The sequence below is a fragment of the Typopeltis vanoorti genome, chromosome 7 (assembly GCF_054136105.1).
Source record: "Typopeltis vanoorti isolate ZY-2024b chromosome 7, IOZ_Tvanoo_1.0, whole genome shotgun sequence".
Classification (NCBI taxonomy): Eukaryota; Metazoa; Arthropoda; class Arachnida; order Uropygi; family Thelyphonidae; genus Typopeltis; species Typopeltis vanoorti.
This window is the reverse complement of record NC_143555.1, coordinates 105,982,700-106,004,780: the sequence shown is the minus strand read 5'-3', so window position 1 is coordinate 106,004,780 and position 22,081 is coordinate 105,982,700. Positions and strand designations below refer to the sequence as shown.

At 36.1% G+C, this 22,081-nt stretch overlaps 1 protein-coding gene across 2 annotated transcripts in view; it reads left to right on the top strand.

Annotated features, from left to right (window-relative positions):
- LOC150104944 (guanine nucleotide exchange factor for Rab-3A-like) overlaps positions 1 to 21,342 on the top strand; it is a 227,457-nt gene extending 206,115 nt beyond the window's left edge. For both annotated transcript variants that reach the window (XM_090396061.1, XM_090396060.1), the window contains exon 11: positions 21,179 to 21,342. In XM_090396061.1, coding sequence (XP_090252187.1) covers positions 21,179 to 21,255 — 77 coding nt within the window. In that variant the 3' untranslated portion in view covers positions 21,256 to 21,342. The remainder of the gene's footprint in view (positions 1 to 21,178) is intronic.
- Positions 21,343 to 22,081: the final 739 nt, after the last annotated feature.

Here is a 22,081-nt window from a genome sequence, read left to right as displayed (position 1 = left end):
GTCATTAGTGCGTGGCAAGTGATCAAAGATTGTTTGTTTGTGCGAGGCAGTATCAGAACGCATGCATACCCAGGATCAGAAGGATAAACCAAGTAGGGATTAAGTAGGTGATTAACAATATAAAGCAGTAGCTGCAAAAAAAAGAAAGCATTGTGGAATATAAGTATCAACGTGATCAGCATATTGTCTGAGCAGTATAAAGCACAAACAAGAAGAGTAACTAGTATGGTAAAGAATGCTAAATCAGATTTTGAGAGAAAATTAGTTAAGCAGGCCAAAGCAAATCCCGAAAAATTTTTTTTTGCTACATAACAAGTAAGAGAAAGAATGATTGTGGAAAGATAACTTTACTCATTGCTGAAGGTAGGAAAATTACAGAAGTAGTAGAAGAAATAATTCCGTTACTAAGTGATAACTATGCAAAACTATATCATCCAGGTAGTGACTTTGCAGTTATCGAGGTGACAGAGACTAATGTGAGCATTGAGATAGATGTACTGGAGGTACTCAGTGTCTTAGCTCTGTTAAGGTTCCAAGGGAGTGGCAAGAAACCAAAATAGCTACATTACATAAAGGTGGCTACAAGACAGAAGTAGCAAATTACTGACCAATTAGTATCTCTGGAGTGGTGGTTAAGGTATTGGAAAAGTAGATTGGAAGTAAAATTCAGGGATGGGTGGATAGGAATATGATACTGTATAGAGGGGTAGTAAATGGCTTTGTAAAAGGTAGGACCTGTCTCAGTAATTTATTCACATTTTAGAATAAGACCAGTATTGGATTAAGGAAATAGCTATACCACGATACTGCTTGACTGTTTTAAATGCACAATACTGCATGGAAAACTTACATAAGTTGGAGCAAGTGGTAAGGATATAAGGCTGGTGCCATGGATGGGGGGGGGCTGATATACATCAGAGGGCAATGTATAGTGAAGTGGAACCAAGGTGAATTAGGGTGACTAGTGGGGTTTCCCAGGGCTCTGTACCAGGACCGCTACTCTTTAAGTAATGATATAGCAGAAGATTTGAAGGGGGATATTCAGTTTTTTGCCAATGATACAAAACTAGGAAGGGCAGTAGTAATAAAATTCTGTACACATCTTACAGGATGATTAAATAAATTAGCAGCATGGGCAAAGGTTGTCAATTAAGTGTTGTAAAATGTAAGGTAATGCACTTCAACTTGAAAAAATTACATACTTCATACCATATTGATGGTATTAGTTTACAGGAAATTGATGAGGCTAGTATCTAGGGTAGTGGCAGATAGATATGAAATTCAGAAGACACATTGCAAGAGTTTGCAGAATAGCTCAGAGGATTATTGTCCCTCTTTATAAGGTTATGATTCAGCCGCATGTTGATTACTGTGCCTAGATTTGGTTCACCTGCATTTCTTGGAGATTAAGCGGTTGTGGAGAGGATTCAGAGACTAGTGACCAAGTCTGTGGAATGTTCTTTATGAAGATAAATTAAGGGTGTGTGGGTTGCAGAGCTTAGCTACAGGTGGAGGAAAAGGGATATGATAGAAACTTATCATACTAAAGGGGTTCTATAAGATTGACACAGAGGAAATTTTTCATTACATGGGGAGTAGGGGGGGACAAAACAAGGGATTGCACTTTGAAGTTGTCTAAGAGTGTGGTTAGTAAGGTTGTGCAGACTAGGTTCTTTACTTGTAGAGTGGTGAATGGGTAGAATGGATTGCTGGAGGTGGTTATGAGTGCCTCAACAGTGAATAGGTTTAAGAAGATGTATGATAGATATTGTGTTAATGGACTCACTCCCGCAATGAGTCTTTTGACTCCATAGAGTGCTCATATAAATAATAATCCTATATTTGGTTGGCATATTTAAATCACTAAAAAGTCTAAATATGTAAACAGACATGAGCCATGTGAGAATGATTTGCAAATATAATGAGAGAGAATGACCAGCTATAAATAGGAAGGTTCATTAGCAGTAAATGGATTACTAATAATTTACAGTTGTGGTATTATGTGCATGTACCCAATAAGTTGCTGTGGTGGAGCAGATTACATGTGATCCTGTAACATCTAGACATGTATGTTTGCATGCATGATAGCATAAAAAAAATAAATAAAATAAATTGAGGAGAGGGAAAGAGATTTGTTTGCAAAATATAAGTAACAAACGAGTAATGAACAACAGCTGTGTACATGTTGGCAGCTTAGCAAATATCTTTTTTTTACATAGTAATATACACAAAAGAACCAAAACATTGACCAGTGCATCTTCGTGGAAATTGAAGCAACTGCAGGGAAATGATGCTGTGTATGCAGGTCATGAAATGATATAAATAACATCTGATTCTGCACTAGATCTATTAATCAATGTTATTCTTGCAGCCGTAGCCTTCTGTGGCTAATTGGTTCAAAAGATATATTTCGGTGATTACACCACATTTTTTATTATTCAGTTATACAAAATAATGAAATAATAGTTCCCGACAAGTTTCGTAAATCGTAGGATTTACATCTTCAGGGGGTAAATAGTATAACTTAAAGTTTAAACAAGAGAATTAATAAATACAAATCATAACCGTCTGGCTATTCATAAACTCAAATAACAGAATGCAGATATAAAACGTTATTGACGTTGAACAATATTGGACAATGTCACGTGTTCTTGTTCTCGTTCATACAGTCCGAGCTCTGATTGAGGTAGATTTTTTATTAGAGTTGACCACACTTAATGGAGAATTAAACCTTGATTTTTATTGCATTGGGTTGGTTTTTTTAGCATATTAGCAGTTTCTTTAAATTTTCTTATATAACTGTTTTCTATGTATGACATCGTCATTTTTTGCCAGAGTACATCGTGTCCAGTGGAAGTGGTATGGAAAGCAAGACCCGTTTTTTGTTCTCTTTTGTATTGTACGTCTTTTTGGTGTTCAGCCATGCGTATTTCTCCAGATCTGCCTGTCTGTCCTACGTAGCAAATCCCGCAAGAGCAATGGATTTTGTAGACTTCTGGTTTTTTAAGAGGATGATGAGGTGGTTGTTTTGGTGGATGCAGGAATCTTGAGATTTTTTCCATAGGAAAAAACCACCTCATCATCCTCTTCATAGTATATGTACTCTGGCAAAAAATGACGATGTCATACATAGAAAACAACAGTTATATAAGAAAATTTAAAGAAACTGCTAATATGCTAAAAAAACCAACCCAATGCAATAAAAATCAAGGTTTAATTCTCCATTAAGTGTGGTCAGCTCTAATAAAAAAAAAATCTACCTCAATCTGAGCTCGGACTGTATGAACGAGAACAAGAATATGTGACATCGTCCAGTATTGTTCAACGCCAATAACGTTTTATATCTGCATTCTGTTATTTGAGTTTATGAATTGCCAGACGGTTATGATTTATATTTATTAATTCTCTTGTTTAAACTTTAAGTTATACTATTTACCCCCTGAAGATGTAAATCCTACGATTTACGAAGCTTGTTGGGAACTATTATTTCAGTATTTTGTATAACTGAATAATAAAAAAATGTGGTGTAATCACTGAAATATATCTTTTGAATGTTATTCTTGTTCTTCAGATTGGAAAGGCAGTGTACTTAAGGGAGTTTGACAAAGGCCAAATTGTGATGGCCAGACAATTTGTTTAGAGCATTTTTGAGAAGGCAAGGCTTGTGGGAGCATTCACAGTCAGCTGTGATGAGTCCTTCAAAAAGTGATCCAAGGAGGGAAAAACAATGAACAGCCAGCAAGGTGTGGGCCAACCACAGCTCATTGATGCTGGAGGTGAGCAGAGGCTATCCTGGATGGTACGAGCCAACAGAAGTGTTACTGTAGCACAACTTGCTGGTAATTTGAATGCTGACAACAGGTGTAATATGTCACAACACACACAGTACATCAAACCCTGCTGAAAATGGGGCTGCATAGCTGCAGGCCAGTCAGAGTACCCATGCTAACCTCAATTCACCATCGAAAGCGCCTTAAATGGGCATGTGAGCATCAAAACTGACTTTGCAGGAGTGAAAGAAAGTTGTCTGGTCTGATGCAGCTCATTTTTTTTCCTGTTGCACTATATGGATGACTGGATACATGTGCATTGTTTACCTGGTAAATGTTCACTAGGATGCACCCTGGAATGAAAACGAGCCAGGATAATGTATCCGAATTGTAAAGAATGATTTGTGCAACATGAGGAAAACTTCCAGGTATTGCCTGGCCTCCAAATTCTCAAGTCATCAATCCAATTGAGCATCTGTGGCTTGTATTGGAACATCACATCCTCTCTGTGGCGGCTCAGTCACATAACTTGCAAGAGTTAAAGGATTTGCTGATTATATGTTGGCAACCAGATACCACAAGAAACCTTTAGAAATCTTGTAGCATCGATGCCTTGCAGGATAAGAGCTGTTTTGGCTTCAAGTGGAGGACCAACATCATGTTAGATAGGTGGTCATAATATTTTGGCTCTTAATACATAAATAATTCTAATCACCAGATTTTGTTGGAGATCATCAGATGTAGTCCTCTTTATATAAAAAACAGGAGATTCATTTTTATTCAAGGAATATATGGATTTTTACTTGTTATATATTCTTTCTGATGACTAGAATGAAAATATCCCTATAGGGAAAACATCCCTTCCCCAACAGCACTATACTACTACAGACACAGGAAAAACCAAGAGTTTTATTCCATCACTAAATGTGGTACAGACACATTTGCATTCTGTTTACTGTATTTAGCAACAGTTAGTTTAATTAAAGACAGCTGGAATAATAGTAACTTGCATAATGAAAAACACTCCTCTCCCACAGACTCCATACCTCATATAAAAGTAAAACAGTTTTATCGTAGCACCAAACATAGTATCTAACTAAATACGATGGTGGTCTGAAAAGTTCTCGGCCTAACAATGAAAAAACTAATTTATAATTTCAAAATTTTTTTTATTTTTCAACATAATCTTCATTAAGACTAATATATTTATTCCAGCAATGCTCCAGTATTCCATTATCCCATTCCTGCTGTAGTGGATCTCTGTAAGATCTGCAAAGTACTCCTGCAATCACCTCTTGATTCGAAGAAAAACGCTGACTAGCAAGGAAGAGTGTTTGTTTTTTTTGGGAAGAGATAGAAGTCAGAGGGAGCCAAATCTGGAGAATAGGGTGGATGTTCCAACAATTCATAGTGCAAGTCCCTTAATTTTCCCATTGCCAAAACACCTTTGTGGACAGGTGCATTGTCCTGATGAAAGATGATTTTTTTTTCTTCTGCAGACCGGGTCTTTTCTCACAAATATTTTCGTATACTCTGGTTAAAAGATTGGAATAATATTCCCCAGTTATTGTTTTGCCCATTTCAAGATAATTAATAAAGAAAATGCCTTGAGCATCCTAAAACACCTATGCCATGACCTTTCTTGCTGATGGAACAGACTTTTTCTTCTTTGGCGCTGAACAACCAGCTTCTGTTCACAGTTTTGACTGCTATTTGAATTCTGGTGTGTAATGGTGAATCCAAGTCTCATCCATAGTAATAAATCGATGCACAAAATCAGTTTTATTCTTGTTAAAATGCTCCAAGCACTGTTCAGAGATTTTCATGTGAGTGCATTTTTGATCTGCCATGAGCAAGCACTGCACCCATCTTGTGCACTTTTCATTTGCAATTCTTCACGCAAAATATATCCTACAAGTTCTTTTGAAATGCCTTATGGTCTCAGCAAATTCATGCACTTTGACTTGCCGGTCATCCAATACCATATCGTGCACTTGATCAATGATTTCTGTGATGTTACACTTTTTGGACGTCTTTCACGTGGATCATCTTCAATGCTGGTATGGCCACGTTTAAACTCAGCAGCCCATTTCTTAATTGTCGAAAACGAAGGAGAAGAGTGCCCAGAAACTTTCATGAACTCTGAATGAATTTCTTTTGGCATTAAACCTTCTTTTACAAAGAATTTTTAACTTCACGATACTCAATTTATCAATTTCAAGGGATACAAACAGCACTTTTGCTTCAGACAGCTCTATAAAACAAACTACTTGATAGAATGACTTGCTGATAGTGTTGCCATCTATGGTCGAGGCCGAGAACATTTCAGACCACCCTCATATTGCAGTCATTGGGTGCAGAAACCAAATAATTTATGTAAAACAAATTTTCAAAAGCAAATAAAGATGTGCATCTTTAAATCAGTTTGAATGGTATCTGAGATTTTCTACATCATTAACATAGTTCACAAATCCTCATTTTACAAGTAAAATTCTACTGAAAAAATTGCAACTAATAATGCCATATATATATATATATATATACACACACACACACACACAGTAAAACTTGTTCAAAGCGGAATCGCAAGGGACCGAATATATTTTCCATGTTGGCCGTGTTTCCGCATTATACAAAATTGCAAAAAAAAAAATTAAAGATCCATTAAAATGCATCAGAAATATCATCTGTAGTGCGATTTGAATGTGTAAATAACACCCATATCCATGGGTTGTAATACACGTGTTGTATTTTCTGGGAACCAAGCGATTTTCACATTTGAAAGTATTACCTTTGGGTGGCAGGTAGCATTGTCAAGGAAAAGGATGGCATTTCTATTTTCCTTCATTTTTGCATTAAACATGTTTAACCACTCTTCTATTGTAGTTGCAGTCATCTAAGCTTTTTTTATTGCATCTCCAAATCACTGGTAAATTAATAATTTTCAGGTTCTTGAAACATCTTGGTTTTGCTGCTTTTCCAATCACGAGAGGCTTTTCCATTTCTCTCGCCATATTCCCACACAATTACACTGTAAGTCTTTCTTTGGACATTTTCTCCCCGGTACACTTTTCTCCCTTTACTGCGAGTGATTTTGTCGGTATTGCCTGAAAAAACAATCCTGTTTCATTCGCATTGTAAATATTTTTAGGTTCATATGGTGAAATCAATTCTAGCAGTTTTGGTTTCCACTCACTCACTACACTTTCATCCATATGTTTAGATTTCCCACACAATATTATGCTTCTTCTTCTTAAAACTATCCAACCATCCTGTAGATGGTTGGATAGTTTTAAGATGCCTTAAACTGATCATTCCTGAGAGATTTGGTTACTGCAAGAGCTTCACTTTGGACCATTGGACCAGATATGCGAATGTTTTTTGATCTTGCATTCATGAACCACTCCCATACTACCATTGATTTCCTCATTGCCAGTTGCCTTCCTCTTCATTTGACCGTTTCCTTGCAGCCACTTGTTCATTATTTTATCCTTTTGTTTAAGCGTGTTGTATACTTGCATTTTGCCACACTTAAACTGCATCATTATTTCCCATGCTGAGAGTTTATCCTTTTCTTGGGCTTCAATGACTTTGACTTTTTCGTTTAGCGAAAACGGCACTTATGACTTAGCCATGATGCAAAAAATGAACTGATCGGTATGTTGAAATTCTGGTTACTGAAATGTTTGGACTTGCCGGAAACTGAGCAACACAAGTGCCAAATCTCATAAATATAGGTGTATTTTTAAAACACTTTCCGCTTTATACAAGTAATTTTTTAATAAATTCTTCAAATATTGCTTTCCGTTTCTGCATTGGACAGATTATACATTATACAAAATAAATAACACTGTAATGCCTATTCTTTTAACCGGGACTATATAATTTTCACATTGAGCAGGTTTCTGCCTTGGATAAGTTTTACTGTATATGGAAAAAATTTATAAAAATGTACGTATCCAACACAGAAAGGGACATAATAGGAAGTTCGGTCTCAAAAGCAATGTCCATATTTTTAAACTTTTTTCTGTGCATTCATTGCATGCCAAAATGCAATCAGTATATGGTGCCTTGATATATCATTGTTTGATGTTCAAGTATAGGTATATTGTTGGTGCTTCTAAAAGGTAATAGTAATAACTTTTCAGTTAGCATGAACAAATTCCAACAGTCTTTTACCACAGGTGTCATTCTAAACCAAATCTGCCACATTCAGGCCTAGCTGTTATACTCTTTCCCACTTTTGCAGTGCAATCTCCTAGAATTAAAACATCTTGAATAATAGATAACCAGGTTTTAAATAAAATAAAAATTTAAAAAAACACATGAGTTTACTTATTTATGCTAGATGTATTTCCTCAGTGCTTCGCTATATGGCTAACAGCATCTTCAAGAGATGCTAAACATAAGTAAAAAACTGACAAACAAACCAACTTTTCCAACAGCCACTAATATCTATAAATTCAAAATATTGGAACGACAGTTTGTCATGGGAGGACTTTCGCAAGAACATGGAAAATAAATATCAAGAAGGTGGTAAGATATTCTGGAGAATATCTCCAGAATATCTTATTATTGAAGAAGCTTAGAAATGGAGAAAAGAGTGCTGTAAAAGGAGTTAGAGATGACAAAGGTTAATGAAAACAGGAGAAAACGATATCCTTGAAGTATGGAGTAATTACTTCGAAAAATTGCTAAATGAAACAAGCATTGATAGTACAGTGGTAAAAAAACACACAACAGGCATACAGTCAGGAATACATATCCATACTTGAAGTAGAAAAAGCCATCAAAGGCTTGAAATGTGGAAAGGCAGCAGGAGTAGATGATATTCGACCAGAAATGCTGAAATATGGTGGTTTAAAAGACTTACAGTGGCTGCACTGCATAGTTCAGAAAGCCTGGACAGAGGGACAAATTCCCGATGATTGGAGTAGAGTTCTAATAGTACCCATATATAAAAAGGGAAATAAAACTGAATGTGAGAATTAGAGGCATTTCTCTACTGAGTGTTCCTTGCAAGATCTATGCAAGCATACTTGAGAAATGGTTGAGAAGAATTGTGGAAGAAAAGCTTGGTGAAGAACAAACTGGATTCAGGCCAAATAGAGTCTGTCAGGATCAGATCTTCACTTTACGACAAATAGTTGAGAAAGCATGGGAATATAACAAAGATCTGTATTTAAGTTTTGTCGATCTGGAAAAGGCATATGACAAGGTGCCAAGAGAGAAGCTATTCAGTACGCTACAGTTATATGGTGTGAATGGGGCATATATACATTAAATCAAGCAATACTTAATCTGTATTTGAGTTGTAAGTCGGCAGATAGAATTGAAGGAAGTACAGGAAGATGGTTTAATGTTATATCTGGTGTGAGACAAGGATGTACATTATCCACTGTTATTCATTATCTATATGGATCACATTATGAAGGAAAGTGGTATTGGAGATGTTAATGTAAGCTCTTTTCTTTATGCAGATGATGTTATACTTCTAAATAAATCTGCTACAAGTTTGCAACAGTCCCTGACTAAATTGAATAACCGCTGTAATAGATATGGTATAAAGGTGAGCATTAAAAAGACGACAACGAAAATAGGTAGAATTGTTGAAAATGTCAACTGTGTTGTGAACGGGGAACCTGTGGAACAAGTAAAACATTTCAGCTACTTAGGCAAGATTTTTAGTGAAGATGGTAAATTAAATATGGAAATAGACAACAGAATCAACAAAGCTGGTATGGTAGGAAGTCAACTGAATAAATTCATATGGAATAAGAGAGAAATTAGTCGGAACACTAAATTAGCTGTATACAAGACAGTGTTCAAACCAGTTTGAACTTATGGATCTGAGAGCTGGGTCAAAAGTAAAACACTTGACTAGAGACTGCAGATATGAGAGTCCTGAGAAAGATCAGAGGTGTGAACAGATGGCATCAATGGTAATATCATATTAAAAACGAGGATATTAGTAAAGAACTTGACATTGCCGGCATCCAGGAATGCATTAGCAGAGCTAATCTCAGGTGGTATGGTCACTTAAACAGAATGGGCGAGGAAAGATTAGCAAAACAAGTGTTCTCTGCCAGGTTGGCAGGAAAACGATCGAGAGGAAGACCAAGATATAGGTGGATTGATACGGTACGATGTGCCTTAGACGATAGAAATATATGATCTGATAATGATAATATTGGGGTCTTGACAAGTGACAGACTGATTTGGAGGAAAATTGTAGATAGGAAGTTAGTAATGATAATAAATTTTTCATGTAGTACTATCATATACACCCCTTGAGGGTACCTGTCAGGACTTCGATGATGGTGATGGTTTCATCACGAGTATCGTTAGCCATGTTGTGTGCATTCTCTACATTGTTGTGTAAACTCTGTGATTGCTGACATAGATCTTCAGTGTTACACATAATAAATTAATGATTTCCAAATATTGTGAAGGATCATTCCTTGGTTTTTTTTAGTGTGCCTTTTGTGCAAGTCACCTCGGAGGACTTCTTGAACAACCTGCCTGAGTAATTCTTTTCTAAGTAGAGCATGGCTGGTATCCTTGCCAGTTTGCCATTTGAATTTCTTTATTTATTCTTATGGGTTCCCATCCCTTTCTACCCCATCCCTTTGGAGGAGGGGTTGAACCCTCCTGATGAATAAACCACTGTCTGATATCTCTCCATCAACCACCCTCCTCTCCATCTCACCAGCCCTATATCCATCCCCATATGCTGCAGTTTACTGATTAGAATTCCATGTGGTATCCTGTCAAAGGCCTTAGCAAGGTCCAGTTGAATCACTGTGAACCCTTATCCAGTCAGCCATCACTGTTTTATAAAATGTCAGCAAGTTGCTGAGGCATGATCTATAAAACTATGCTATCCCCCATACAGTATCCCATTTTCATCTATCCAATCCTGTAATTTTCTCTTGACTATTTTCTCCAAGACCTTGACAACGATTCCTGATATGCTGATGTCAGTAATTTACAACAGCGTCTTGAAACCTCCTTTATGCAGTGGAACTATTCTTCCCTCTTTCAACCCCCTCAGGATTAACCCAGACCCGAGACTCAAATTAAACAAAATGATCAAGGGCACTGACAATTCTTTAGCTGCTTCATGTACGACATGAGCTGGTATACCATCCAATCCCACAGATGTGTTGACATCTAGTTTTGTAATATACTATTCACCTCCACTTCATTCACCACAATTTCTATATAAGCTGTTGGTTCATTCATTCCTGCAATGTCACCACCTGGATGATATACTCTTACAAAGTGCTCGCTCAGTAATTTAACTGTATCAACTGATTTGGTTACCTCCCTACCATTGGAATTCTTTAAAATCATTCTGCCATATACATTTTTTCTTTTACTTGCAACATATCGAAAAAACTGTTTGGGATTCTCTTTAGCGTGTATGGCTAATGTTCTTTCATAATTCGGTTTCGCTTTTACCACACTCGTTACGCTTCTGGCCTGTGCTTTATACTGTTCATGTGCCTGCTGGTCACCTTTCTCCTTAAATTCCCTCCACAGGTTTTTTTTTTTTTTTTTTTCAGCTCAAGCTTAATGATTTTATTCACATTTAATCCCTACTCGATTTATTATTCGGAATATAGGTATACAGTCGGCCATTGCCTCATGCAATGGCTGACTAAATTCAAAATTCCACACCTTTAGCCACCTCCCAAGTCAAGACCGTATGATCACTCTCACCAATTGGTGGCAACGTGCTCATATTCATTACAGCCAAATTCTGAGATGCTATTACTAAGTCAAGCACTCTCTGACCCCTAGTTTTTTCCATTACATGCTGTCGCAGATAGTTATCCCTTAATAACCGCATAAAATCCAATTCCTTCCTCCCATGTGTCCTCTCCTCCTTCCAGTCAATGTTACCATAGTTGAAATCTTCCATAATAATTACCCTCCTTCCACCCATTTCTTCTATTTGCTTATGCATACTATCTCCACCATCTATTCCATCACCTGGTCTATAGCAGCATGCAACTGTATATTTTGTTCTGCTAGCCTCAATCTCACACCAAATAGCCTCAAATGTGCTCTCTCCAAGACCTTGACAACGATTCCTGATATTCTGATCGGTCAGTAATTTACAACAGCGTCTTGAAACCTCCTTTATGCAGTGGAACTATTTTTCCCTCTTTCCACCCCCGGGACTAACCCAGACCAGAGATTTGTTTAATTTGATTCTAACCCAGACTCAAATTAAACAATGTTATTCTTTTTTTGCAGCTCAAGCTTAATGGTGTTATTCATCCATTTAACCCCTACTTGATTTATTATTCGGAATATAGGTATACAGTCGGCCATTGCCTCATGCAATGGCTGACTAAATTCCAAATAAATTCTAAATTCCACACCTTTAGCCACCTCCCAAGTCAAGACTGTATGATCACTCTCACCAAGCACTCTCTGACCTCTAGTTTTTTCCATTACATGCTGTCGCAGATAGTTATCCCTTAATAACCGCATAAAATCCAATTCCTTCCTCCCATGTGTCCTCTCCTCCTTCCAGTCAATGTTACCATAGTTGAAATCTTTCATAATAATTACCCTCCTTCTACTCATTTCTTCTATTTGCTTATGCATACTATCTCCACCATCTATTCCATCACCTGGTCTATAGCAGCATGCAACTGTATATTTTGTTCTGCTAGCCTCAATTTCACACCAAATAGCCTCAAATGTGCTCTTTTCTTTTTCCTGCAGTTCCACTTTTATTCTCCCTGTCACTCCCGAACACACCATACCTCTCACATTCAATCCCACTAGCTATATCATCTTCTGTCAGCCATGTTTCACTAATGGCAATAACCTGTGGCCCGGAAGTGCCAACCAAGGCCAAAAATTCTTCCTTCTTGTTCCTAATACTTCTGGCATTAGTATACATGAATTGCAGAAGCCCATTTGGCCCATCTCTATTTTGATGCCTTATACTAACTATCCCATTCTGATTTGTTGTCCTTCATACTCGCTCAGGCATATTACACTCAACTGTCTCCCCGAAGTCTGCAATACAAGAAGAATACAAGAGATTACATAGAGAAATCAAAAGAGCCATCAAGCAGGACAAGGTAAAGTTCTATATTAATAAATGTGAAGAAATAGAGTTCCAGGTGAGAAGGAGTAATTATAAAAGGTTGTTTTATTTAGTTCGTGACTTAAAGCACAAGTTTAAGCCTAAATTGAATGTCATCAAAGACAGGAATGGATCATTACTAACAGAAGAATTGGAAATCAAAAACAGATGGAAAGAATACTGTGAGGAACTGTACAGCAGAGTGGATAAAGAAAATGTGGAGTCCTCTCACCAAGAAAATTTTGATTTGGAACCTCCTCCACTTAGTCATGAAGATGAAAGAGCAGTTAAGCAGCTCAACAGCAATAAGGCCCCAGGTGCAGATGAAATCCTAGCAGAGTTAATTAAGGCCACAGGGGATGGAGGGATAAGAGTGTTTCATAGATTGATTACAAGGATATGGGAGACAGGATCATGGCCTAAGACTGGAAGGTCAGTTTTCAATACCACTACAGAAGAAAGGTGATATGAAGGCATGCATGAATTATAGAACTATTAGTTTGATATCTCATGCAAGCAAAATTTTATTAAAGATCATGCTAAATAGGATTGAGGCCAAAGTTGAGGCAGAGATGCCCGAGGAACAAGCAGGTTTTAGGAAAGGTAAGGGCACCAGAGATCAGATCCTTTGCCTTAGACAGATCATAGAAAAATATAAAGAATTCAGACTCCCTCTGGTAATGTGTTTCTTAGACTACTCTAAAGCTTTTGACTGTGTTCAGCATGTGAAACTGTGGGAAGTAATGAAAAGAATGGGTTTTCCTCAACACACTATCAGGTTGATAGCCAATTTGTATAAGGAGCAAGAAGCCACAGTAAGAACAGGTGTTGGATTGACTGACTGGCTTCAAGTTGGAAAAGGAGTTAGACAAGGATGTTTTCTTTCTCCTCACTTGTTTAGTATATATGCAGAGGACATGCGCGTGAAGCATTGGATGAGCTCGGGACAGGAATTACGATAGGAGGTAGATTGATCAGTAATCTGAGGTACGCTGATGATACAGTACTCCTTTGTAATGACATGGAAGAACTAGAACTAATTCTTGACAAAGTTAACAAGATCAATAATAACAGAGGACTTTAACTCAATTCTAGCAAGACAAAGATCATGGTTCTCAAAGGAAAAACAAACAGAGAAGCTCTTGAGAAACAAATGTATCTTAATGAAGAAAGAATTGAGGAAGTCAGCAAGTTTGAGTACCTGGGATCCATTATTAATGTGAAGAATTGCTGTTCAGAGACCTGTCTAAAATCTGGAAGGATCTATCTCCATGGGAACAAAGTTGAGGATTTTAGATGCAGTTGTTTTTCCAACAGCGACTTATGGATGCGAGACTTTGAACCTAAAGAAGTCAGATAAGAAACGGATATCTGCTTTTGAGATGTGGTGTTACAGAAAGCTGTTGAGGATATCATATACTGAAAGGCATACAAATGAATGTGTGATAGAAAAGATTAGTAGAACGTTAAGGCTCCTTAAGGATATTGACAGAAGAAAGTTAAAATATTTTGGACACATAGAAAGAATGGAAGGAGGAATTCTCAGAACAGTAATAGAAGGTAAAGTTCCTGGAAAAAGAGGCACTGGTAGACCATCAATGAGATGGATGGATGGCGTGTGTGGAGTGACTGATCTTCAGAGAGTTGAGGCTGCCAGAAAAGCAAACAACAGGACTACATGGCGAGGCCTGGTGTAGAACATCATCGAGCATCGGAGTGACTATACAGCATCTGTAGATGCCCAGTGAACATAGAGAGAGATACTAACTATCCCATTCTGATTTGTTGTCCTTCGTACTCGCTTGGGCATATTACACTCAACTGTCTCCCTAAAGTGTGCATATCTACTCCTCCCCCCCCTTAATAACTCTAGTTTCCCTAATTCTGCACATCCACTTCATTCAACGACACCTTTTCAAGTCTCTGTACACCAAATCCATTCAAATGTAAACCATTCATCTTATATAAATCCTTTCGCCCATCAAACTCACTCCACACATCCACAAATTCCACACCACTCCTCCTGCATAATCCGTGCATAAAAGTCATTAGCAATTTCGGCCCTCCTCCTATACTCTTCACTGTCATACTGCGGCAACAGACTCGCCATCCTAATTCTCTCGCTCTTCTCTTTTGCTACCTCAAGTAATTCCTTCGAATCCTCTCTCATAGCCATTTTGTCTCCTTTCAAATCATTTGTTCCTGCTACTACTATCAATTCTCCCCCCCCCCTCTGTTTTTGCATTCTAATTGACTCGCTTACATCCTTAACGTTCGCACCAGGTTGGTACGATTTTGTTAAACTCTCATCTATCACACTTCTTACTAAAGAATCTCCATACAACACTCGCTCTTTCATTTTGTTTACACTCACTATCGTACTCATATTTTTCTTATCATACGTTTGTCGTTTATTAGTTGGTACACTCGGTAAACATTTTTGCCAACGCTCCAGCTGCTGATTTGCCTGTGTATCGCTCTGCGTAACTGTGCGATCTCACTCATTGCATCTGTCTCATCATTTTTATTATCCTTTAATTCATTCATTCATTCTGTATGTTTACCTTCATTCTCACTTTCAACGCCACTCTCACAGCTAGTACTGCTCCCCCCAAATATTACTATTCATACCTTGCATATCACTATTTTCTACATTCTCACTTTCAACAGCGATATCACTCTCACGACCTGAAACACTCTTTAAATCCTCTCATTCCTTACACTTTCTACACACATTCACTCCACTATCGTTGTCTAACCAGACTCCAACCGCTCTCCTCAAAGCATACATTTCACAAACAGTACACCGAATAAAATCCTTTAAATTAAAAGTTTTAGACAAAGATGGCTACCTGGTTGCCATTGTATTACTCCTTATTGGCACCATGTGCACAAATAATCATATCTATCAAATTACTAATTGGAAACTCAGAAAACACAAAAATCACTCAGACATGCTAATATGCGAAAAGTAAATAATACTACATAAGATTCAAGCAAATTTATCAATTATTACTTAAAATAACATTTATCTGTTCAGGAGATCTCTACAAACACTACACACCATGTAGCCCTCTAGTGACCGCGAAGTCATAGTATGGATATCATGCTTATGTAATTAATCTCCGAGTTATTATGGGATGGTTTGTCAGAAAAATAAAGAATATCCACCATCTTTCAAATCTTTTCAAACAAGTGCAACACCCAATCAACACCCTCTCATAGTTTAACTCCAAACCCACAGAAAAAACTTCTCTTCATTCATCCCCTGCACTGCTGCCCTCTGGAACAGTCTCCCACTATGTTTCTCAGAAATACAATCCACAACATTTTCAAGTCAAATGTGAACCAGTTCCTTATTGCCCATCTAAGTACTAGTGTACACTATAGGTTGACCCACTTCTCATGGATGGGATCTTCATAATAAAAAAATAAAATAGAAATTAAAAATTACAATTTTTTTACCTCTTTGTGTTATGATCAAATAATACCTGCATAGCTACATTATCAATTCAGTTTCCTCTTGTTATATATATATATATTTGTCCATTTTATAGATCCCTATGAAATTGATATATTTCTAGTTTTGGTTTATCTTCCTCTGGACTACTGTTCGCCCGCAGATGTGAGACCCTTTGACACTTCTACGCATGTCAGAAGGAGAATCCATTCCAATAATAGGGTAATCAGTCCATATTGTAGGATGAGTTCTTTATTATTACTCATCGGAAAATTAACTTCTCTTTTATGAATATTGTAGTTTATAAAATGGTAACTATTTTGCTTGTATAACAGTTGGAAATTTTTACATATAAAACGTGGTTTTGTGTGTTGACCAATTCGTACATCACCTTATTTCTTTCTCCCCTTCAATATGAATTGACTCTTCTGGGCACCGAGCCAACTGAGGTTCTCGTATCTGTGGTCAGACAGTACATATGCAAAGAATGTTTAATATCCCCTCCCCTTTCCTTGGTTTTAAATGAAGTATTCTGTTTGATATAAGAGAACAAATGCAATGATATGATTATATATCTTTGCGTATCATTATTAACAAATACAGAAGTAAAAAATTTAATATTTTAATCTACCCTATTTACTCGAATATAACTCTCCATCACATATAACTCTCACCCCAGATTTTACTTTACAAAAAAAAATTAATTAAAAAGTTTCGCATATACCTCGCACGTTAAAAAAAGTTGAAACAGTTTCACATCGGGGTGATAACTTGCTCCCAGCGGTAAACAACACATCCTCCCCAAGCCACTATGCAAGAAAAACAAGTAGTTTTATTGTATCACTGAATAAAGCACAGAGACAACTGGGAAAAAAACAGGACTAACTAATGAATCACATGTCCCCTCCCACATTAACCATGATGTATAGACCCAAACAAAACCATATATTGCACCTGCAAACACAGTATGTAACTGAAAACTATTGTTAATTAAGAGGGAGATGTTATATCCCATTTTATTTTATAGCCAGGTATGAAACTCGGGTCAAAATCCATCAACATCCACCGACACCCTTTCTGCTTATTATCTTTGTAATTGAAAACTCTTGTTTTTAGTTAGTTTGTGAGAGTCTGCCCTCCAGCTCGAATGAAAACAAGCAGCAATAAAATTCAACCGAACATGTTAAAATTTGTAAACATCTTAAAACTAAGAAATATATAGTGAATGTTGTTATGACAGTTTCGGATATTATGAAATTCGGTTGAAGAGAATTAGCATTTCAACTCGAGTATTGTCAGTTTGTCTTTGGGTCATGCTATCTTTTGTTAATACTGCACAAATCACATGCACACCTTTATAGCTGCTCTATCTTCTAGTAGCCTACCATTGCTGTCTGTTTTGTGCTCTAATTTCACTTCTCATTAGTCATTCATGAAGGATTGTTCGTTACGTATCTCAAACCTTATAAATTACTGGTAATTTTTACTTGAAATAATGGGAAAGAAGATGATGCTATTTGGGTAGATGACTTTGATGATGCACACAAGGAAACCGCTCTAGAGGCCAGAAGTAGCAATAGCAAATAGGAGATTCTTGGTAAATCATACCCATTTTCAGTTTTCCTGAAAACTTTAGTTTCCGAAAATCCCCGCATATATCTTGCACTATTTTTTAGCTTTAATTTTGGGGGAAAAAAAGTATGAATTATATTTGAATAAATACGGTAATATTTTAACAATAATAATGGAATGAACAAAAATCAAGAAGAAAAAAAAAACTTTGACTCTGCATAGAAGGCATAGTCAAAATATCTGAGTTGAATGCTAGCTTGAATTGTGTTCTCATTCAAATTACTTTGTCTTGTTATCTTTATCCTTGAACATGCTTATTGTTGTTAGGCAAAATACTGGATTAAAATGTTTTTTTTTTTTACTCATTTTGTTAACACATTTATACCAGAGAGTGTTATGCTGTTATAGGAATTGACTTTATGTATGCATACCCCTTCTGCCTGGGAAGGGGGCATACGTACATACAGTATCTGAGTTCAACTTTTTCTGGGGAATTTTCTAAAATTAGCAAAAGTCACTCTCCATTGAAATTTGCAGTTCACGGAACTGTCAAGTGACTTTTGTCACTTTACACACACACACACACACACAAATGTAATGTGTGTATATATATAATCTTGACATAAATTTTGCATAAATGTAAAATTGCAGAAAGCAAACAATTTTACAAATGATAAATCATTTGCTTTCTACAACTCATAATTTAAAAGAGGATGTAATGGACAAATCTATTTAGTTAGATACTATGATGCTACAATAAAACTGTTTTGTTTGCATGCATGTAGCATGGTGTCTTTATGAGGGTGATCTGATTTTCATTATGTAGGGTCATTTCAGTTGTCTCTAATTACACTAATCATCACTAAATATATTACATAGATTGTAAATGGCTCTGTACTGTATTTAGTGATAGAATAAGACTTTTTTTCTTGCATTTGCAGCATTGTCTGTTGAATAGATATATTGAGTAAAATTAAAAGAATGTATCAAGTAAAAATTCTTCTAATCCTGAATAAAAATGAATCATTCTGTGTATTATGAGAAGAGAACTGCATATATTGATCTCTATCAAAATACTCCTATATGAGGAATATCTATTACTGAGAGAGCTGCTGACAAAAAAAAAAAAAAAAAAAACACTGTAGAATTCTTATAGTTCTTATAAGAACTGGGCGATGGACTAAGTCCTTGACTCTTTATCCCGTCATCTGAATGAAGACAATCTGTGTGGATGGGGTGGTATTGAGCTAAAAGCTCTAGTCATGGTTGGGTAACGGCAATAGCCGAGCCTCAGTTAAAGCTTCATTGGATACAGCATTGCCATTTGTTATTTGTTACCCTGGAAGTCCTAAAAAGGACTATGTCTCATCCCCACACTGTAGAATTCACGTACATGTGGGTAATTCTAATGATCAGATATGTACCCTCAAGTGGTGTACAGGATACATGATAGTACTACATGAAAAACGTGCATCATTACTAACTTCCTATCTACCATTTTCCTCCAAATCAATCTGTTACCTGTCAAGACTCCATTATCAGATCTTATATTTCTATCTTCTAAGGCACTTTTTACTGTATTAATCCACCTATATCTTGATCTTTCTCTGGGTCGTTTTATTTGCCAACCTGTTGGCAGTAAAAAGACCTAGAAAAAGAACACGTGGCAGAGAACACTTGTTTTGCTAATCTTTCCTTTCCCATTCTATTTAAGTGACCATATCACCTGAAATTAGCTTTGCTAACACATTCCTGGATGCTGACAATGTTAAGTATACTGATCATTAGTGAATAAAAGAAATTTCTTTAAGCACAATATAAATAAATAACAAGCACAACAAAATTATAAAAGATGCTTTGCTGTCCTTTCAACCCAAATATTCCTGCCATCTCTAAATGAATCACCTGGCCAATATTTTCAGCTCATTGAATAATAATCTCCTTCCTATAGTTACTTATTGAACTACGCAAATAATCTCTCTCTCTCTTTGTCTGTTGTTATTATTATGCCCATCATAAATTCCAACATGCATTTTATAGGATCACATGTAATTTGCTCTACCCCAGCAACTTGTTGGACACACAAATATAATAACAGAGTTATAAATTGTCAGTAATGAAAGTATTTCTGTTCACACCTGTTATTTTTCTCCCTTATATTTTCAATTCTCACATGGCTCGTTAATTGGTTCTCATATTTACGCCTTTTAGTAATTTGAATATGCCAGTTTCCTTAATCATTGTTCTTTAATATATCTTGATATACATGCATTTCTTTCACCTTCAATGCAGATTTGGTTATATTCGAAGAATATATCATAGTATGTGTCATCTGCCATTACGCAACTGATAAACTGTAGCGGAGCAATATGTATCCTCTCACTTCATCTCACAGTGAAGTTGGCAGTGACAGTTTTTCACTCACACTGGTGTTGAACTTGTTAATAAACCATTAAGGTTCTTCATTAACGTGTATAGCCAACATATGTCTAAACAAGCATATTCCAAATTTCTTAGTTTCTCTTTCATGTTTTTCTTCTCCACTGTATATTAATATGTAATTGTCAATTTTGCTTTATTCTTCTGCCTTTTTTCTTCATCACAATATTGCACATATTTTAACATACTGTATATTAATATGTAATTGTCAATTTTGCTTTATTCTTCTGCCTTTTTTCTTCATCACAATATTGCACATATTTTAACATTATGATTTTCAAGTTCTTCAGTTAGTTTTTTTTTTCTGTCAGTGACTTTATAGACAAGATGCCCACTCTCTCAGTGTGTCTTCTTTCAGTTTTGTTTTCTTGCACTCCTAGTCAGTTCTGATATAGCTGTCCAGTCTTTCAAACTTGGGTTTCTTTGAGCAATTGCATTTAACATTCTCTGGTGAGCTGCTAACCTGTGTAACACAGGAGGTGTTCTCTAACCCAACTAACCTTTGTTATTCAGATATACTGTGATGCAGATCTAATGCTAGGATGGTCCTTCTGGGAGTATACACTTCTGTTTTGCCTATATATCATTGATATCACCTCCATAACACCCAGAGGTTACAGGTAAGATTAGTGAAAGGGAGTAGTTTGAAAATAGTACTTTTTATTTCACTGCAATAAGCCAGTATTCATTGCTTTTGCATTTATGGAACAAAGGTTTATTTAAAGTTTCACTTCTTACATGGGCACTAACTCCTATGTCTGTCTCATCTCATTTATGAATTTGTTTTCCCAAACATATGCTAAGTTATATTTTTTTAATTTTTAGTGCATGAAGTCTATTGGGAAGTTATCAGAAAACGCAAAGCAATAATGTTAGCGAGGTTAGGCCTTTCTTCACCCTGAAGACCATAGTCCTAGAAAATCATGCAGTGGAATATACCTGAAATCTTATTTATGTTCTCTGGTAATAAATCACTGTTTAAAACTGTGTATATGTTATATAAACTGTATCTTAGTGTATAAGTGCAGTTGAGCTGTGGTTTATTGAATTTTACATATCTGTTCAACTTTTAGTGTCTGCAAACAAACTAAACATAAAAAAGGCTTAGTATAGTGGGCTTAGTTAATGAACTTCATCTGCCTTTGATGCCATATCTTGCAGGATTTTTTTTTACTTCTAATTTTTATTAAATTAGAAATATTAAATTTTGCTTAAAGGATAGGCGATTGCTTTTTATAATCAGCCAAATATTTTTTTCTACAGGAAAAGAAGAGAGTAGTTTGCAGACACTTTGTATAATATAAATAATCTGCTAAAGTAAATAAATAAATAAATACAAAAAAAGGGGATAGAAATATGTAGTTTTCAACGTGTTGAGGTTTCATACTTCATTTTGCAATAGCTTTAAGGTTTTACACATTACTATGAACAAATGTAAGTAGAAATTTTTAAGAAGGCATGTTTTTTATCTATATATTTTGAAATGTCACAATTATTTAAAGGCAGTTAGAAAGAGGTTGCTAGTATAGTGTAAAGAAAGTTACTTATATAGTATAAATTTATATGTACATATATCATTTTTTGTAGTAAAGTCACAGAAACTGAAACCCTGACGTGTATGTATATAGTCTGTTTTATCTCACTTGGGATAAAAGCATTGCATAATTTGCCTTTGACATCATGTTTTACTATATTTGCCAGAATTCTTAATGAATTTGCAATTTCATA